Source organism: Herpailurus yagouaroundi, unplaced genomic scaffold, assembly GCF_014898765.1.
Source record: "Herpailurus yagouaroundi ecotype Mexico unplaced genomic scaffold, PumYag 77, whole genome shotgun sequence".
Classification (NCBI taxonomy): domain Eukaryota; kingdom Metazoa; phylum Chordata; class Mammalia; order Carnivora; family Felidae; genus Herpailurus; species Herpailurus yagouaroundi.
The window spans coordinates 23,755,483-23,775,855 of record NW_024412388.1 but is presented as its reverse complement, the minus strand read 5'-3'; the positions used below and the strand labels follow the sequence as shown (position 1 = coordinate 23,775,855).

General features: G+C 45.4%; 1 protein-coding gene across 3 annotated transcripts in view; it reads right to left on the bottom strand.

Moving 5' to 3' along the window:
* Positions 1-20,373, bottom strand: part of ZCCHC17 (zinc finger CCHC-type containing 17) — a 61,355-nt gene that overhangs the window by 2,044 nt on the left and 38,938 nt on the right. For 2 of the 3 annotated variants that reach the window (XR_005787918.1, XM_040467452.1), the window contains exons 6-7: positions 18,769-18,869; positions 16,853-16,998 (exon numbers count right to left, since the gene is read on the bottom strand). Coding sequence is in view for 2 of the 3 variants with exons in the window: in XM_040467452.1 (XP_040323386.1) it covers positions 16,853-16,998; positions 18,769-18,869 (247 nt within the window). In the remaining variant the exon portion in view is untranslated. Of the gene's footprint in view, positions 1-7,064; positions 7,461-16,852; positions 16,999-18,768; positions 18,870-20,373 lie in introns of those variants that run through there. The other variant, XM_040467463.1, reaches the window with a different exon arrangement.

The window sequence follows — 20,373 nt, the reverse complement described above, 5'->3', positions numbered from 1 at the left end:
GGGAACAACACCTGTGTCACACGTCTGTGGTGAAGATGTGATGAGACCGTATCCGCAGCTCAAGAGGTTGAGAGCCACTTGCCCCAGACCACATGGGCAGGGCTGGGACCCGCACGGCACACGCATGAGACAACTGGCAAGTTTTCCTGTGTGGAAAGTTTTCCTGTGTGGCGCACGGCCTCTCCTCCCATACAGCAATGGCAGGCCTTGTGGTATGGTGGCCAGTGCAACGATTTTGGAATCAGACAGAGTGAAGTTCAAATTCCAGCTGCCGTTTACTAGCTATGTCACTTGGGACGAGAGACTTAACTTTTTGGAACCTCGGTTTTTTCTTTTGTTAAAGAAGCTATGCGGATTAAACAAGACAAGCACTAGTTACCAGGCACAAAACGCCTGATACGTGGTAGGCGCTCAGCGGTAGCTACAAGTACTGTTCTCTCATTTCAGAGAACTCCCGGAATGTTCTGACAGTCTAGTCAGGCATCTCTGGCAGGTGCGTCAAAGTTTTGAGAGAAGAGTAGACCAAAACTGTTTCTTGAAGTCTCCAGTGGAGTAGGGACACGGGAACAAAGCCGCCCCGGCCACATCACCAAGCTGTAGGGACCGCGGCTGGGGGAGCGGAGAGCCAGCAGATGCACGGTGCTGCACCTTCCGCTGACAGGCTCATGGAGACCAGTCACGGGGTACGGGGCCCGGGGAGCCTCACTGCGTTCTGCCCCTGAGGTAGGGCAGGGTCCTGGCGGAGCGAGTCTGGCACCTGTCCCTCCAAGCCTGGCACGGCGTGGATAAATATGTGAGGAAGGGGAGCAGTAGCGTTTTACATCCAAACAGTACTTTAGTTTATCGAGCTTTCTGCACCCGTCCCGCTACAACAGTAATCCGGTAAGGTCAGACTTCAGGAATCCCCACCCCCACCGTGCAGATGGGAAGGCTGCAAGTAAGAGCATCACTACAAGGTGACCGAGGCCCAAGCGACAAGAACAGTGTACTTTGTAACTCACAGTGGGCGTGATGTCCACTGTGCTTGCTCTCAAAAATGTAAGCTCAGGAGGAGGAAAGAGAAAAGTCACAGGCCATGTGCGATGTGGACTCTACCTAGAAAGGAGGCCGGGGGGGGGGGGGCGCCGGGGAGGGGAATGGCCTTCTAGACCTCACTCTTGGTGCGAAGGCTCTTTTGTAAGCTGACCAAAGAAAATCTAGTCCTCCAGCAGGTGGCGTCGGTCGCTTCAGCGGGGGGTGGTGCAAGACGAAGGTCTGGAGTTGGGACTAGGGAGCAAGATGCACAGCCAGAGCCTACACCAGCTTCTGGTGCCCTGACTGCATTCAAGGGGCAAGTGGAACGGAAGAGAAAGGGTAAAAAAAATGACCCTGGATGTGAGTCCCTGGCAGACAGGCCAGGAGGTGCATGGGAAAGAAGCCACTGCTCAGAACTGCTCTCCAGGAAAAGCCAGTATCCAGTGACAGCAGCGAGCCCACCCATTTTCTCGGTAGTTCTGCAACAGGTTAGCAGCAGCCCAGGAGGAGAAAAAAAACAAAAACAAAAACTGCGAAAGGGGAATAACAGCAGCTAACTTTTAATAAGCACTTCATTCTCTAGGTGCTGAGCTGGGCACTTTGTACACATACCTCCCTCTGACCTTCACAACAAATCTGTTGTTTTTTTTTAATGTTTATTTTGGAGAGAGAGACAGAGAGACAGAGCACGAGCGGGGGCAGTGCAGACAGAGAGGCAGACAAAGAATCCAAAGCAGGCTCTAGGCTCTGAGCTGTCAGCACAGAGCCCAACGCGGGGCTCGAACTCATAAATCATGAGATCATGCCCTGAGCCAAAGTCAGACGCTTAACTGAGCTACCCAGGTGCCCCTCACAACAAATCTATTAAGTGGGCATAATTGCCCCTATATTTTCAGGAAAGAAAAAGGTAACTTCAGAGGGGATGACTGAGATGGACTTGCCCACATGGTAGGACATGGATTTGACTCAAGTTGAGTCCCAGAGGAGACGTTCTTTTTAGCCCTGTCTGCATTAAAGGCAGCACCTAACTTAGTACCTGCCAACCAAAGGCACTGATTTTTGGCCCAAAATCAATCAAGTGAGCATTTATTCTTATTTATTCTTAAGAATTATTCTTGAGAAATGATTAGTTCTCAAACTGAGAAGTTCACTGGGGTGAACTTTCGGGAACTAAGATAGAGTGTAATTCCTTGATAGAATTTACCTATAATGCACCAGTTTACCATAGCTTGGAAAGGGTAAGACCAGAAGAAAAAGGTTTATCAATCAACTCATAAATATTTATTTAACTTTACCTACAAAGCACTTTAGGGAGCCACAGGGGCATACAGTGTTGCTTAAGAGATAAGGAGAACATACCAATTTTTAATAGAATTCAGGCACAGTACCTACTATTTCACTGAGTAGTGGAACTTGGCACCATTCCTCCAAACCTGAGCCAACCTCGTCAAATCGGAATAACTCATCCGACATTTATTGAGTGCCTTCTGAGAGCCAGGAATATCCATTAATTAATTTGTCTCTTAAAATAGGATAGTCGAGTGAGGTCGGAAATCAGGGATCATGAGCCTTCAAGAAACAAATTATCAAAGATAAAAACTAATGGAGATACTAGGGAGTCCATGGTGGTAATGTTAAGCACAAAAAACATGCCATTAACACACAAGGGAAAAATCGATCGTGTCTGAGGAATCTGAGGCTGGCTTCATGAGAGATAATATGTAATGTGTTATGCTTCCGAAGCATGAATATGGTTTTGGCAGGTCGAATGGTGGTGGTGGTGCTGATGGAAGAAGGAAAGTGGGGGGGGAGACGGGATGAAGGCAAATGCTTGGAAGATCTTTCAGGGGGTGACAGATCACCTCCTGTGTAGCTATTTACTATGCACTGGATTCCATCCTTTCTCTTCTACTCAAAGTCATCGATCCAGGAATTGTCCTCTCTCCTGGATCAATTTCCCCCTCTTTACTGGCTCATTCCCACCAATAAACAAATATGCTATAATAGTCCCATGAAAAAAAAAAAAAAAACAAACCACAAAACCTGGGGGGAGGGGTACTTGAGCAGCTGAGTGGGTTAAACATCCAATTCTTGATTTTGGCTCAGGTCTCACAATTTCTGGGATTGAGGTCCATATTGGGCGCTGCACTGCCACAGCAGGGGTTTTCTCTCTTTTTCTCTCTCTCTCTGCCCTTCCTCTGCTCACATGCTCTGTCTCTTTCAAAACAAATAAATAAAGTTAAAAAAAAAACAAAAAAAACAAAAGCCTCCTGGGGCACCTGGGTGGCTCAGTCAGATGGGCATCCGACTCTTGATTTCGGCTCAGGTTAATTATCTCGCGGTCGTGAGATCCAGCCTCAAGTTGGGGCTCAGCACGGAGCCTACTTGGGATTCTCTCTCCCCGCCTCTGCCCCTCCCCCACTTGCTCATGCTCTCTCTAAAAAAACAAAAACAAAACAAAAACCTCCTGAACAACTTTAACCACACTGTCATCCTGGCACTCCACTGAAACAGCTCTTGTCCGGGTTACCAACGACCTCCACGTGGCCAAATCCACGGTCCTCATTTACTTGACCTGCCAGATGCATCTGACACACTCCATCTTCCTTGGAACATACTCCTCACTAACTTCCACCGCATTCTCTTACTTGTCCGCTAACTTCGCTGGCTGTTCCTTTTCAGTCTCCTTTGCTAGTTCGTCCTCACCTCCATAACCCCTAAAAGTTGGGACACTCCAGTGTTCAAAGACCTGCCCCCTTCCTAGATTTATTCTCCAGGTGATCTCACACATGAACGTAAACACCGTCTGTATGCGCCGACTCCCACATTTATCTCTCTTACCTGGGCCTCTCCTCTGAACTCCAAACTACACATGCAACCGCCTACCGTGGGTGGGTCCGCGTGGGTACCTGGCCGGGGTCACTACCGCCGCACCCTGCCCTCACGCCACCCCCTCCAGCTTTCCTCCCCACCATCGTATGTAGCAACTCAAACCAAACCCCGACTACTCCCCACTCCCCTACTTACTTCTGCATTCCTTCTCCTCTCAACTCGAATCTTCCAGTTACTCAGTCCAAAACCTCTAGAGCGCTCTTCAACTGGTCTCTTCCCTACCTCACATCCAATCCGTCAACAAATTCTGTCAACTCTGCCTTCAAAACACATCCCCACCTCGACTCCCTGCTCACCACCCCCACCGCCTCTCACGGGGACTGTGAATACTGTCTGCTGACGAACGAGCTCGCTGCCCAGTCCCCACACAGCAGCCAGGATGACTCTCCTCAACGGCAAGCCAGATCATGTCGTGTCTCCAGGCAGAGCTCTGACGACACCCGCCTCCCTCTACTAGCACAGCTGCAGTCCTCACGCTCTCCTATGAGGCCCCCCATGACCCGGCTCCCCAAACTTCCTCTATTCTCCCTCGCTTCACCCTGGCTACTCTGGCTTCCTTACTGTTCTTTAAACATGCCAGCTCATCCCCAGCATCTGGCTACTGTACTGGCTGAAATACTCTTTCCACTTATCGGAGGGGCCTGCCTCCCCTCTTCCTCCAAATACCCACTCTGATGATGCTTTGAGAAAGGCCTGCCCTCACCACTCAGCCTGCGATGGTGAGCCACCCCTCCTCCATCCTCCCATTCCAGCACTCCCTCTCTCTCAGAATCAAATAGGCTTTTCACCACAGCACTTAGCACTACCTGGCATATTGGTATTACTCTGCGTTTGCTTACCAGTTCATTGGCAGTGACCCCCGTTGGAATGCAAGTGCCGTGAAGACAGGGACTTACAGTTTTGTTCACTACTGTCCCTGCAGTGACTAGAACAGAGCTTGGCACCCAGAAGCTCTTTTAATGAATGAGGTTAAAGAACAGTTGTGTGTGGGAAGGAACTGGTCAGAGATGATGCTGGGAGGCTGGACAGATTGTGAAGAGTCTCAAACTCAGACTTCATTCCATAGAAGGGGAATGAATCACTCAAGGTTTTTGAGTAGACCACCCTAGACAGCTCTGTGTGCTCTATCTGAATGGGCCCAGGATTGGCAACCACCTCTCTCTCGCAGATGAGCACCAGAAGTTCTCTGGACAAGAGGACAAAGCCAGCACTGCAGCCAAGGAATGACATTGCTATTTCTGTTCTCCTGGATACAGTACAGCAGAGAGTAATTGCGGTAGCCACATCAAAAGAAAATTATATTCTGGGGATCAAATATAGTTAAATGTCACTATAATTAGTGGGCAGCCTTACCTCAAGGCACATGCTATCTCATAATATCGTACTGATTCAGAAAGATCCATGGTGGCATACAGTTAAGTGAAAGAAGCCAGCAACGTACAGACCGCAGGTTCATGGAAACATTACCCAGGGTTTTGCAACAAAAACCGCTATTCCTATTTTACCAACCACTTCATATCCCATTTCCATTTTCCATACACAGTTTCCTCTTGTTCTAATTATGCCCAACAAAAATGACTTACAATTTTCAGACACTTGGACAAAAATTGTCATGGTACTGAATGGGTTTATAGGACTAAACCAGTGCATACTAGATGTTTGGACAATGCGTGCATTCAGTGTGTGTATGTGTGTATTTTAATGTTTTTATTATTTGAGAGAGAGACAGAGAACAAGCAGCGGAGGGAGACACAGAATCGGAAGCAGGCTCCAGGATCTGAGCTGCCAGTACAGAGCCCGACTCAAACCCACACACCGCGAGATCATGACCTGAGCTGAAGTCGGCCGCTTAACTGACTGAGACACCCAGGCGCCCCCCCAGTGTGTGTATATTTGATAAAACGAGGTGGGGGCCTTCGGGCCGGGAAGCTCTCATACTCCTGTCCCTGTTCCCTTCATTATTACCTACTGGCACAGCAACAGGAGTCAGTCTTTGCTCCAAACTAAGGGCAGGTCTCACTGAGTCAAGGGACCTACAGAGCTGAGAGCAGAGATTATGGATCTATCTATTCAAAGGTAGCTAGCGTATGCCTATTATATGCCAGGCATTATGTGGAACAGGTGACATCCTTCCTTTATCCTGGACCACTTTCTGGTTTCCCAACATGCCTAGCACCTTCTCCTGTCTGAGAAGCTTTGCGTTAGACATTCTCTTCACCAGATTGCAAAAAAGACGTGGGACAATGAAGTAGTCTAATAAAGAAGCAGAGATGAGGGGTGCCTGGGTGGCTCTGTCAGTTAAGTGTCCAACCCTTGATTTCGGCTCAGGTCATGATCTCACAGTTGGTGAGTTAACCCCCCGCACCCCTCCTTAGGGCTCCATGCTGACAGCATGGAACCTGCTTGGGATTCTTCTCTTCCCTGTCTCTCTGCCTCTCCCCTGCTTATGCACTCTTTCTCTCACTCTCTCCTTCCCTCCCTCCCTCAAAATAAATAAATAAATAATTAAAAAAAAAAAAAAAAGAAGAAGAAAGAAAACAAGCAGAGATGAGAACCCAATAGCCTATTTCTGACTTTCTGGTTCCAGTTCTGAGTGGCCCAACCACACTTCATTTCCTGTTGCTAGATTTCTATGGGATCCGATAACCACCCCTCCTTGGAGTGGGTGCCTGTCCTTCGTCCCCAGAAATACCTTGGGTGCTTATCTTTCTCCTTCTGCTATTAGCCGTTGGGTGTAGCTGTCGTGTATAACCTTTATATCATGTGACTTGCCCGTTGCCTAGGCCTTCCAGACACTAGGCACTCCCGCTACCCACTAATTTATTCAGCAGCATGGACTGCTAAAGGCATTTCCCTTCAGGTGACTCTACCTGGTCCCACATTTGGTTCCCAGAGCCAACTAGTCTGCGACAGGTATCTGAATCTGCCACTGTCACACCCCCAAAACTTGCATCGCAAGTAGAAGTGTTTGCTGGTAAGGAAAGTCAATCTCCTGTTGGAATCAAAGGTTTGGAGGGTAGGGGAGCCTGGCTGGTGCTTGTGACATCCAATCTTGGGGTTGTGAGTTGGAACCCCACGTTGGTTTTAGAGATTACTTAAGGACATTTTTAAAAGTATTGAAAAAAAAAAAAGATCTAGAAGGTAAAAGGAAACAGACAGGAGGCCTAGAATCTTGATTTATGCTTGTGAACAGAAAGAAATAGATCCACATGAGAAAACAGATCAATAGATAATGTCAAATGGTTGCTAAGGGGTAGCTGGTGACAGAGCAAAACTAGCAAAAAAGTGACCTTACGAGTCCTGATAAGTCGAGCTCCTAGCAACATACAATGACATGTATAAGGCACTCAATACGTATTTGCTGAGTAAATAAAGAGAGCGCTAACTGAATTAGTGGTTGACGTGCAGGATATAAAAAAGAACACAGGGTGTGCAATCCAAGGGCCTGGTTCTTACTGTAGGTCCATCTCTGGTAGCCGTGTGCTTTAGGGGAGACAGCTTCTTTTCCTCTCCATTTTCCATGTAAAATGGAACAGTAGTACCTACTCTGGCCACTTCACAGGAGTGATAAGGATAAAACAAAATAAAAAACATGAGGATATTTTATAAACTGTCAGCCCTAAAGAAATACAAAGCATAAAAGATAATGAAGGGATTAACAAGGAGGTGAAAAGACAACACTAGATGAGATCTTCGTAGAAACGGGTGGGGGGAGTTTTCACAGTTTCAATTCTCTAGAGCACTTTTTAATCAAAAATGACTGATGAAGTTAGAAGTTCAAATACACAAAGGTACTTGAAAAAATAACGAGATACGATGATTATTACTGTCATTGTTCATCAGACCATTCCTCTACTAAGTGAGGTGGAGGGTAGGATAATGGGTTGACTAACCAGGTCATAAAGAGCCTCACATCTAGCTGATCCTTAATAACTGTTTTTGATGAAATGAAATACACATTTCGAAGCAGCTTTAGAAACAAAGCAAAAACTTGGGAACGCAAGCTGGTGCAGCCACTCTGGAAACCAGTATGGAGGTTCCTCAAAAAAACTAAAAATAGAACTAACTACCCTATGACCCAACAATTGCACTACTAGGCATTTATCCACGGGATACAGGTGTGCTGTTTCGAAGGGACACGTGCACCCCCGTGTTTATAGCAGCACTATCAACAGTAGCCAAAGTATGGAATGAAATGTTGTCATTGGCAACTATGTGGATGGAACTGGAGGGTATTAGGCTAAGTGAAATTCGTCAGTCAGAAAAAGACAAAAATCATATGACTTCACTCATATGAGGACTTTAAGATGAACGTAAGGGAAGGGAAACAAAAATAATCTAAAAACAGGGAGGGGGACCAAACAGAAGAGACTCATAAATATGGAGAACAAACTGAGGGTTGCTGGAGGGGTTGTGGGAGGGGGGATGGACTAAATGGGTAAGGGGCACTAAGGAGTCTACTCCTGAAATCATTGTTGCACTATATGCTAACTAATTTGGATGTAAATTAAAAAAAAAAAAAAAAAAACAGAGCAAAAACTAATTGTACCAGATGTATTAAGCAATGCAAAACAATTTAACCAAAGACCCACAGAAGTGAAACAGCCACAGAACCACTTTAGGAATCTGACAATATCATTTACACACTAAAAGGTTAAAAGAGAAAGAACAATCCTTGGAACACAGAAGCAGAATTGCAGTCAAATATCAAGCTCTATTAAAGAAGTTAAATGGCCTGTTTGTAGACATGTTCTTAAATGCAGAAAATCCTAAAGATTCCATGAAACAACTCTTAGAACTAATAATGAATTCAGCAAAGTTGCAGAAATACAAAATCAACACCCAAAAATCAGTTGCATTTCTATACACTAACAATGAGCAATCCAAAATGGAAATTAAGAAAACAATTTCACTGACAATAGCATCAAAAAGAATAAACTTAACCAAGGAGGCAAAAAGACCTATAATCTGAAAAGTACAAAATGCTGCTGAAAGAAATTAAGAACACCACAAATAAATGGAAAAACACCCATGTTCATGGATTGGGAGACTTAACATGGTTAAGCTGTCAATACTACACAAAGCGATCCACAGATCTGATGCAACCCTATCAAAATCCCAGTAACATTTTTCGTAGAAATAAAAAAATCCGTCCTAATGTTCATATGGAATCTCAAGCGATCAAAAATAGTCAAAATAATCTTGAAAAAGAAGAACCAAGTTGGGGGACTGACCTATCCTGATTCCAAAACTTACTACAAAGTTAGAGTAATGAAAATCATGTGGCACTAGCCTAAAGACAGACATACAGACCCATGGAATAGTGTAGAGAGCCAGAACTAAATAAACCCTCACATATACAGTTAAATGATTTTCAACGATGATGCCAAGATAAATCAATGGGGAAACGTTTTATTTTTGGGACAGAGAGAGACAGAGCATGAACAGGGGAGGGGCAGAGAGAGAGGGAGACACAGAATCGGAAACAGGCTCCAGGCTCTGAGCCATCAGCCCAGAGCCTGACGCAGGGCTCGAACTCACGGAGCGCGAGATCGTGACCTGGCTGAAGTTGGACGCTTAACCGACTGCGCCACCCAGGCGCCCCAAGGATAGTCTTTTCAAAAACTGGTGCTGGGAAAATTGGAGATAAACATGCAAAAAAAAAAAAAAAAAATGAATTTGGAGCCACACCATATACCAAAAAACCCTCAAGATGGATCAAAGACCTAAATAAATGTATGAGTTAAAACTATAAAACTCTTAGAAGAAAACGGAGAAGAAAAGCTTCGTAACACTGGCTTTGACAGTGGTTTCTTGAGTGTGACACCAAAAGCACATGACACGAAAGGAAAAAATACGTATGCTGGGCTTCATCAAGATAAAAATTTTTGTGCATCAAAACATAATCACAGGGTGCATGGGTGGCTCAGTCAGTTAAGCGTCCAACTCTGATTCTGGCTCAGGTCATGATCTCCTGGTTTAGTTCGTGAGATTTTACTCCGCACCTGCTTGAGATTCTCTCTCCCTCTCTCTCTGCCCCTCTCTGCCCCTTTTTCTCTCTCAAAATAAACACACACAAAATCATGTGAATGTACTTAACACTGTCACAAAAAAACATACACTTAAAAGTGACTAACATGGGAAGTTTGAAGTGTGTTTTCACCACGAGTTTTTTTTAAATGTAAATATGGAATAAAAACAGGACACTATCAATAGAATGAAAATGCAATTCAGATAATGAAAGAAGTATTTGTAAGAAGTCCTGTATCTAATCAGGGATTGACATCCAGAAAATGTAACAAACTCCTTGAACCTAGTCTACTTGAACCTAGTCTCTGACCACAAAGCCTCTATTTTGAAGCACCAGCTACTCATGGCTGACATGCACTGGGCTGTGCTGTATGCCGCCCTCTGTGCTCAGAGTTTTACATGCATTACCTCATCCTAACAACCTTATGAAGGAGATGCTTATTATTCCCATAGTGGGGCACATGGGTGGCTTAGTCGGTTAAGCATGGACTTTGGATCAGGTCATGAACTCACAGCTTGTGAGTTCAAGCCCTGTCTCCAGCTCTGTGCTGACAGCCCAGAGCCTGGAGTCTGCTTCATATTCTGTGTTTCCGTCTCTCTCTGCCTCTCCCTTGCTCGTGCTCTCTCTCTCTCTCTCAAAAATAAACATTAAAAACAAACAGTGTTCAGAGAAGGTTAGTAGTAATTAGTCTAAGTTCCACAGTGAGAACGTGGCTAAGCTAAGATTGGAAACTGGGCAATCTGTCTCACAGCCCAGGTTCTAAAGTGCCACTCTTTACTGCCTCCACAAATCCCTCCACATTCACCTGATATTGTATAGCACTGCAAACGAGCATCATGAGACCATGTGACACAAATGGAAAGATGCTTATGGCAAAGCAAAAAGAGCAGGAAACAAAACTACATACATGTTTATTACATGTAGGTAAAACAGGCATCTGAAAACAGAAGCAGTGTTGCCACAATAATACATATTCTGGGGGTGCCTGGGTGGCTCGGTCCACTGAGCGACTGACTCTCGATTTCGACCTCATGATTTGTGAAGTCGAGCCCCACGTCGGGCTCTGTGCTGGTAGCGTGGAGCCTGCTTGGGATTCTCTCCCCCTCTCTCAGACCCTCCCCCGCTCATGCATGCACAACTTTCTCTCAAAATAAATAAACTTAAAAAAATTTTTTTTAAATATAAATTCTGGCAAAGGAGTGTGGTTATGGGTTGCCTTTCTTTTGTTGTGCATTTCATATTCTTATCTGTACACGTAATATTCTTATTACAACATTAAGAATAATGTTATAAAATAGTGGAAACTTCCCTTTTCCCTCTTTTTATAAATTTTTTTCTAATTTATTTTTGAGACAGAGACAGAGCATGAGCAGGGGAGGGGCAGAGAGAGAGGGAGACACAGAATCTGAAGCAGGCTCCAGGCTCTGAGTTGTCAGCACAGAGCCCGACGCGGGGCTCGAACTCATGGACTGTGAGATCATGACTTGAACTGAAGTCGGATGCTTAACCAACTTAGCCCCCCAGGCGCCCCCCCCCCCCCCTTTCCCTCTTTAAATCAAGTCCTCAGACCTCTGTGTAGAAGCCTCTGGAAACACTAGCATGAAAAACAAAGGTATGTAAGGCCAAGCCCTGCGTTAAAAAATCAGCAATACTGCAGACAGGATGGGTCTGGGGTTGCCCCTGTGAGGGAGCAAGGCTAAATGTGGCAGTGCTGAAGGTTTGCAGAGGCTCCGAGAAGACAGTGCTGCAAGCAGGGGCTTTTGTAAGTTTCTATTTCTTTGGTTCACAGGAGAACAGTACCGAACAGAAAAATATCTCCACAGTTCTAAATCAGTGTTTTCCAAGTGCCAGTCATTCTTACAATATGATCACAGTTTTTATTCCATGTGTTTACAAACTGCTAATTTTTTACTTAAAATTTTAAAATTTTATTACTTTTCTTTTTACTTTAAGAAGTTTTACTTTATTTATTTATTTTTTTTTTAATTTTTTTTTCAATGTTTATTTATTTTTGGGACAGAGAGAGACAGAGCATGAACGGGGGAGGGGCAGAGAGAGAGGGAGACACAGAATCGGAAACAGGCTCCAGGCTCTGAGCCATCAGCCCAGAGCCCGACGCGGGGCTCGAACTCACGGACCGCGAGATCGTGACCTGGCTGAAGTCGGACGCTTAACCGACTGCGCCACCCAGGCGCCCCTAAGAAGTTTTACTTTAAAAACAACAACAACAAGAAAGTTTTACTTAAAAGGGAAACTTTATAACAATAACTATAAATAGAAAGCCTGCATCCCTTGCTGTAAGTAGAAGGGAACTATAAAAATAAGTACATAGGGGCATCTGGGTGGCTCAGTCAGTTAAGCATCTTGACTCTTGATTTCAGCTCAGGTCATGAGCTTATGGGGTCGTGAGATCCAGCCCCACATCTGGTTCTGGGCTGGTGGTGCAGAGTCTGCTTGGGATTCTGTCTCCTTCTCTCTGCCCTTCCCCTGCTCGTGCACATTCTCTCTTAAAATAAAAATACACCAAGAGACGAAACAATGCTTTAGCTAGATATAATTCACTGCCTGCTAAAAGCAGTAGCTGTGGGGTTAGACAGTTTGCTTTCAAGGAGGCGGTTTGGATTTTATTTTAAGTACAGTGGAAAATCACTGAAGGATTTTAAGTAGGAAGACACATGGTCTGATTGGATATCTTAACAACCCTCTCTTGGAAGTTTTTTAAAAATGAGAAAAAAATGAGAAAAGACACAGAAGAACTGAACTGAACAACACCATCATCTACTTTTACCTAAATGACAATCACCAAATGCTACACCCTGATGGAACCCTTGTGCACTACCGGTAGGAATGTGAAATGATACAGTCACTGTGAAAAACTGTATGGTGGTTCCTTAAAAAAAAAAAAAAAAAAAAAAAAGAACAATCTAAACAGAATTACCCACTAATCCTGCAACTCCAATTCTGGGTATATACGCAAAGGAACTGAAAGCAGGCCTTGAAGAAATATCTGTACAACTATGTTCATAGCAGCATTATTCACAATAGCCAAACAGTAGAAGAAACCCAAAGTCAGTAACAAAATGAATAAATAAACAAAATGTAGTATATATACACGATGAAACATTATTCAGTCTTAAAATGTAAGGAAAGTGACCCATGCTATAACATGGATGACCCCTCAGGAAAATTTATTAAGTCAAATAAGCCAGTCACAAAAAGACAGGTACTGTGTTATTGCACTTACCTGAGGCACCTACGGTAGTCTAATTCTTAGGGACAGAAAGTGCTATGGAACTGTATGACGTTTCTGGACATAAGAGACTCCATTTGGAAGCTCTTTTTTCCTCCCCAAACTGGAGAATGCTCGAACTGGGACAGAATGTCAATCGTCTTACAGGCGGTTGCTCATAAAATTTCAACACGGCAACTGGTATTTGGATCATATGAGGACAGTAAAGTTCATTAATACATACCAGGGCCAGTTTCATTTGACAGCGCAAGTCAAATAATCAATAAGAGAGTCATCAGAAGTGGCTCAAGCGGTCAACCCCAAACTAGCCGCGTCTTTCTTTTCTTTTCTTCTTTACCTAAATCATGTAATTACCCCATTTCCATCTCTCTCATAAAAAACCCTGCTTTCCCTAGATGAGTGGGACACTTCTCTGGTTATTCCAAAATCTGTGCTCCCCAGATTGCAATTCTGAGACCCCAAATAAAGGATTTTGCTCTTTTTCAGTTTTGCCCCTCTTCTCAGTTGACAACAGGACGGTGGTTCCCAGGTGCCGGGTGGGGAGAATGAGGAGTTAGTGTTTAATGGGTACAGAGTCTCAGCTGTGCAAAATGAATGGTTCTGGAGACGGGTGCCGGTGAGGACAACCATCTGCACTTAATGCCAAAGAACTGTACGCTTAAACATGGCTAAGGCGGTGGGCGCCTGGCTGGCAAAGTGGCAAGAGCATGTGACTCTTGATCTCGGGGTCCTGAGTTCGAGCCCCACACTGGGTATAGAGATTACTTAATAAAACTTAAAAAAAAAAAAAAAAGTTTTTTACATGGTGAAGATGGTAAACTTTATGTAATGGATATTTTACCACAATTTAAAGAAAACAACATTAACACCAAATCCAAAGGCTGCAGATTTTGCCTTGACGAACTCGGTGAGTGGTGACCTATTCACGGAGATAGGGCAGAATGTGGAAAGAGCAGTTCTGGGTAGAAAATACAAGAGTTTTGGGGTGGGGCGCCTGGGCGGCTCAGTCGTTAAGCACCTGACTTCGACTCAGGTCACAATCTCACGGTTCCTGAGTTGGAGTCCCACATCAGGTGAGCACGAGCCCCACTTCGGGTGAGTGTGAGCCCTGTTTTGGATGAGCTTGAGCCCTGCTTTGGGTGAGCCCGGCTTCTCTCTCTCTTTTTCTCTGCCCCTTGTGGGACTGTCTCTCTCTCTCTCTGCCCCTTGCTCACTTGTGCCCCACCCCCCAAATAAATAAAAAAAGAGTTTTGGGGTATGTTAAGCCTGATGCAAACTTGACAATTAGATGGAGATGTTAAGTGAGCAGTTAAATTTCTTTTTAAGCGTATTTATTCTGAGAGAAAGAGGAAGAGGGTAGGAGAGGGGCAGAGGGAGATGGAGAGAGAGAATCCCAAGCAGGATCCGCTGTCAGCACAGAGCCTGATGCGGGGCTCGGACCCATGAACCATGAGATCATGACCTGAGCTGAAATTAAGAGTCTACGTGTAATTGACTGAGCTGCCCAGATGGCCCTAGACAGCTGGATTTCCAAATGTGAAGTTCCAAAGAAAAAGTCAGGCACAGAATTACAGATCTAGACAAAAATAAGGATACAAATACTTAATTGGGGATTATTGGCATGTAAATAGGATTCAAAACCACAGGACGGGGTGAGATTACCCAGGGAGGAGGCAGAGAATAGAAGAGGGAGTAACAAGACAACCTTGGAGCACCCCATTATTGAGAGTGAAAGCACAGGGCAAAAAAGCATAATAATGAAAAGAATCAAGCAGTGAGGGAAATAAGGGGCCGCTTAAAAAAAAATCAGATGTCTAGACCTAAGCCTGGGAACTTGGAACTAAGAGGCGAAGGGCAAATAAAATCTCCCTAGGCTGTGAGAGCCGGGAGGGAATGCGCACGTGGCAGAGGCGGCGGGAGGAAGAAGGAGAACTGAATATTTGGAAGGTGCCACCGACAGGACTTGGTGACTGACTAGATGTGGGATGGAAAGGAGAGGAAATTAAATGACACGGTGGTTTCTTTTTGGCAGGTTACTGCTGTCATTAAAAGAAGTAATACAAGGGGCGCCTGGGTGGCTCAGTCGGCTGAGCGTCCGACTTCGGCTCAGGTCACGATCTTGCAGTTCGTGGGTTCGAGCCCCGCATCGGGCTCTGTGCTGACAGCTCAGAGCCTGGAGCCTGTTTCAGATTCTGAGTCTCCCTCTATCTCTGACTCTCCCCCATTCATGCTCTGTCTCTCTCTGTCTCAAAAATAAATAAAAACGTTAAAAAAAAAATTAAAAAAAAAAAAAAACAAGTAATACAAGATGGAAGGACAGAAATAAGGGATTTGAGTTGTTTCTATAGTGGTGGGTCGTGTGTGTGTGTGTGTGTGTGTGTGTGTGTGTGTGTGAGCGCGTGTGTAGGGAGGAGGGCCGAAGAAGAATGTTAGTCATGACAGCCAACATTAATTGAGCACCTGTCAGTGCTATCTATCTATTTTGGAGAGCTGGGGCATCCGTTTGCAAAGAACACTGTCATCAAGGAGCACAAAAATCCTACGTTGAAAATTAAGGAAGTGAAGTTAGCCCAAAGCCACACAGGTGGTATGCAGCACAGAGGGCCTCAAACCTGGGTCTGATGGACTCCGAGCCCAAGTTTGAGGTACCCATGGGATAGTAGTTAGGGATGCGGGAGTCATCAAGGCAGTTAAAGTCTTAGGAGGGATGTGATCACCCATGGAGAAAATATGCAGGTCAGTGAATTATATTATTCATACACTTGACTAACTCTTACAATGGTACAATAGACCTTTTCCTCACCTACAAAAAGGAAGTAATACCTAATTTGTAAGTAATGCCACTGAGGGCAGTTTTTGTATTCCTAGGGTTGTATTACCTGGAACAAAAGGACCACTCCACAAAAGCTTGCTGAAGCTGTGAAAAACCAAAACCAAAACCAAAACCCAATAACTGGCCACAATTAGAAAGTTATTAAACAATGTGAGAACAACTATTTCCTGACCAAATTACAGCATAGTTTTTTTTCGTTCCCTCTCTGTGTGGCACGTGACAAATGAACTGGTTCTTCCTGCACCACAATAGTGTCTGTTTTATGAATTGTTCTGTGATAAGTAGTACATGGGAGACAGAACTCAGTGAGACAGGACCTCTTACCTACCACTGAAAGGTTAAGTAGGATCTGGAAAGACAATGTGATACAATGTATCAAGAGCCTCAAGGCCTTAACTCAGTAATCTTATTTAGGAATTCATCCAAAGAAAACATTAAGAGATGTGGCCAAAGGTTTAGGTTAGAAGTAATAAAATATCCAACCATAGAAAAATTATTAAATAAGCCATCATACAGACATAGGGTAGAGCACCATATGTGGCTCTCAAATCAAGTTTTTGAAGAACACTTAAAAATACAAGAAAATGATTTTGATAAGTATAATGAAAAAAGTAGAATATAAACTAGACTGAGTACGACCATCTTTCAATGTTTCAATGTTTCCGTGTTTAAATGTAGATGTAGCTATCTATTTATCATTACCCAGCAAAAAGATTACAGGAGATCATAATATTCTTTATGTTTTTCGGGATTTCTAAAATTTCTGCAGAAGGTACATTTTCACTTTACAACTCAAAAATGTATGGTAAATAAAATGAAAGACAGCACTCACCTTCTTTCTTTTCCTAGAAGAATTCCTCGTGGGGTCAGGCTTCTCAAACTCTGCTGACTTTGCCTCTTCCTTCTCCTCTTCCTCATCTGGTATCAGAGAATATTTGGTCCCTCCTGGTTGCATAAAACAATCCTTTGCAAAGTGGCCTGCAGAGGAGAGGCAGAAGAGGTAAGCAGGGGAGAAGCAGCCTCTCCGCTCAGCATGTGGACCTTCCCCAGAGGCTCCTGAAAGGGGTAGCTGGTCCAGGAGGTATGACTGAGTTCGCTCAGAGCGGCTGCTGGGTTCAGAGCAGATTTTCTGGCACCTCAAGATGCCATCGCTCACGCAGCCAGAGTCAGGCCAGCATCTGGTCCTAGAGCCGGGGGAACGACTGGCACTCCTGTGGACATGGCAAAGGAGATGAGGAAGCGGGTCTGTGCTTCCTTCCACTAGCAATGGGGCTTATTTTTGAAGATCTATTTGGAACTTACTCCTGACATCCAAAGGCTGCTCCAGAGACAATGCTTAGCAGAGGGAGCTGAGTGGCAGGCCAAGCCCTACAGGAAGACAGCTCTCAGGCAGCCGGCAGGAAGGTGGCATTCGCCTCCGAGCTAACACACTGAGACAGGCAGTCGCCTGGGGGCACTCAACATCCAGACGGTCAGGTCTGGCAAGGGCCTTAGAGCTCATCAAATCCAACACGGCATGTGCAGAGGATATAAAGGCCCAGGGTAGAGAAGTAGCTCAACGTCACAAAGAGAGCAGCAGAGCTAAAAGTTACCCCTGGTTCCTGCCTCCCTGCGCTGTGCTCTTCGGGCTGCACCAAGACCGACCACCTTGGGTCTCTGCTGACTGGGCCCAATTCCGCGTGTTATATTCTCTGCCCCACGTAACACCTGGAGGACGCAAGCCGAAGGTAAGAGAACCCCACCTTAGGCTCCTACATTAGGGAGCCTAATGTGCTGTCAGGGGGCCCTTTAACAGCTGCCACGGAGCTGGTTTTGTCCAAGCTTGCTACAGACCCTGTTTCGGGGGCACAGATGATCCCATGAGATCATCAAAAAGCTCTGTGTCAACTGCTTTGCAACTCTGAGTCCAGAAGCTGGATGGTGCCTTCAAGGGGAATACAGCATTAAGTTTTCCAAATATCTGGACTGTTCCCACAATTCCCCTGAGGAGGTAGTCTTTCAATGTCATTTTTCCCTTCCTCCCTCTACATTAATGGTAAGTAGGGGCTTAAACCCCACCACAACAATCGGGGCACAAATCTGCTATAGAAAATTCAAGAGAGAAGGGTAAAAGGAAGGCAAGGGAGATGGGGTGACAAATTGAGGTCACCCTGAAATGAGACGCTGGCAGTCCCTCTCATGATAGCTCCGGAGAGGGAAGTCAGGCTGAGTGAGCTCTTTAACACCCGAGTAAGACTAGAAGAAACCTGAGGAGGCAGCTTCAAGGAAGAGGCCAGCCTGTGTTCTTTATTACTCAAAGGGTACTGTATTTGGAACTCTGAAGTTAAAGAGATAAAGAGGGGAGCAAGAAAGGGTTTGACTTGGATCCCTGAGGAATATATTTCCAAGTCACTTCGTTTCTGCAGAATAATAATGGTCCTTGGAGGTAAAACTTTACGGTGCTCACCATAATCCAACACTCTCCCCCCTCCTGGCGTAGCACATGGGGACCTTGCCTGGACAGGGCATCAGCCGTGAAGAGGGGGAGCGGGGTGACAGTATAGCATTCAGCGGGGCCAGCATTCCGAAAACGAAACAGGAAGAGCAGGAACTCTGGTGAGAGTCTAGTAGGAATAACAGCAGGAGCAGGTGAGGCCATCGCCAGACTAAAAAGCAGGGTGAGCCACACGCAAACCAGGCGGCCTCCCGCATCCAGTAAGGAGCCATCACAAGGAGAGGAGGACTGGCGCGGCAGAGGCTTCACCTTACCTTTACAGCCACACTTCTTGCAGGTGGTGTTCAGGACAGCCTCGAGGGTGATCTTCTGCCCAGTGTAATCCTGGAAGGACCGCCTCCGCCTCTCTTCCTGCCTGTAACGAAAAGGACACCGACTGACGGCCCTCTTAAGAGATGTGCCGGAGATACTAGAAGGTAATGCCGTATACTGGTTTTTTGTTTTGTTTTTTGGCAGGTAGAAGGAAAAAAGAAGGAAAAGCGTCGTGCATGAGGAGACAAGCAGTGAAAGCAGCGCCATGAAACAGATGATTTTTTTCATTCAGGACAGGCTCTGAATTAATAATTATGAATGAGACAACTTCAGCTCACCGAAGCACAGAGGATAAAGCTATAATTACTCACCTCACTAAGCCCTCTATAACCATGACAAGGTCACTCCTGGGGTTTAAAAGACCTCCAAAGGCTTCCTAAAAAATCAGGTCCAAATCCCTTACTTTGGTGCTTGAGGCCTTTCCCAGTCTGGCTCTAACCTGCTTCTCTGGCCCCTTCTTTACTTGTACGAGATGCTCTAGCCAAACAGGTTTAGTTTACCTTCTCCAGATGGTTCGCTGCCCTCACCTGGGCAGCTCCCTCCCCCTGAAATGCTGCCTCCCTCTCTCCTCCCACCTCACCACCCCCAAACATCTCAAGGCTCAGTCAATGACCATCTCTCCTTCTATCAGGTCTTGTCCCGAGCCCTCAGCCAGAATTCATCTCTTTGTTCACATTCCTGTAGCGCTTCTTAAAAGTTCTAAAGGTACTACTAACGTATATGTGCAAAAAGGCGTTCATAAGCATACAGCTTGACCGGCTTTCACGATCTGAACACACCCAGGAAACCAGGATTCAGACAAGGAAACAGAAGGTGGCCAGCACCTCCAAAGCCCCGCTAGTCACCATGCCTCCCCCAAGGGTAACCACTACTCTCATTTCTAACAGCATAGTTTCATGGATTTTTGTAAATTATGTGAAGGGAACCCTAGAGTACGGACGCTTCTCTGTTTGGCTTCTTTCACTTGTTTGGGAGATTCACCTGTATTGCTGTGTGCACTTATGCGTCACCAATTCTCACTGCTGCAAAGTATTTAGCTGTCGAGAGGTATCTGAGTAGTCTCTATCAAAAACAGTGCTTCTGTGAACTTTCTAGCACGTCTTTCAGTGAACAGATATATACGCATTTCTGTTGGGAAATGCCTACTTCCAGGGAGCAGAGGAACAGTATACTGGGCTGTAGGGCATCAGCCGTAGCAGACACTGCCGGCCGGTTTTCCGTGGCGTTTACCAATTACACTCCTACCAGCTGTCATAGCTTTCTTTGACCTTTACTGTAACACACAGTACCTGCACAGAGTGGGCACTCAGGAATGTTCGATCGCGGTGTTACCCTCGATCACTCTTTCTTTCAAACTCAAACTGTAGTCAAACACACTTCAGTCCCAGCACACATCACACTTTATAGCCTGATGCCCTGACGTTTCTTCTCTGGACTGTGAGCCCTTTCTACAACACCCTACTTGTCTTTGTTCTCCCAGCACCTTAGCCCAAGGCTTAGCAAGCGACCACATCAATGAGTGAATGCTGAAATTTCTGTGGTCTTGA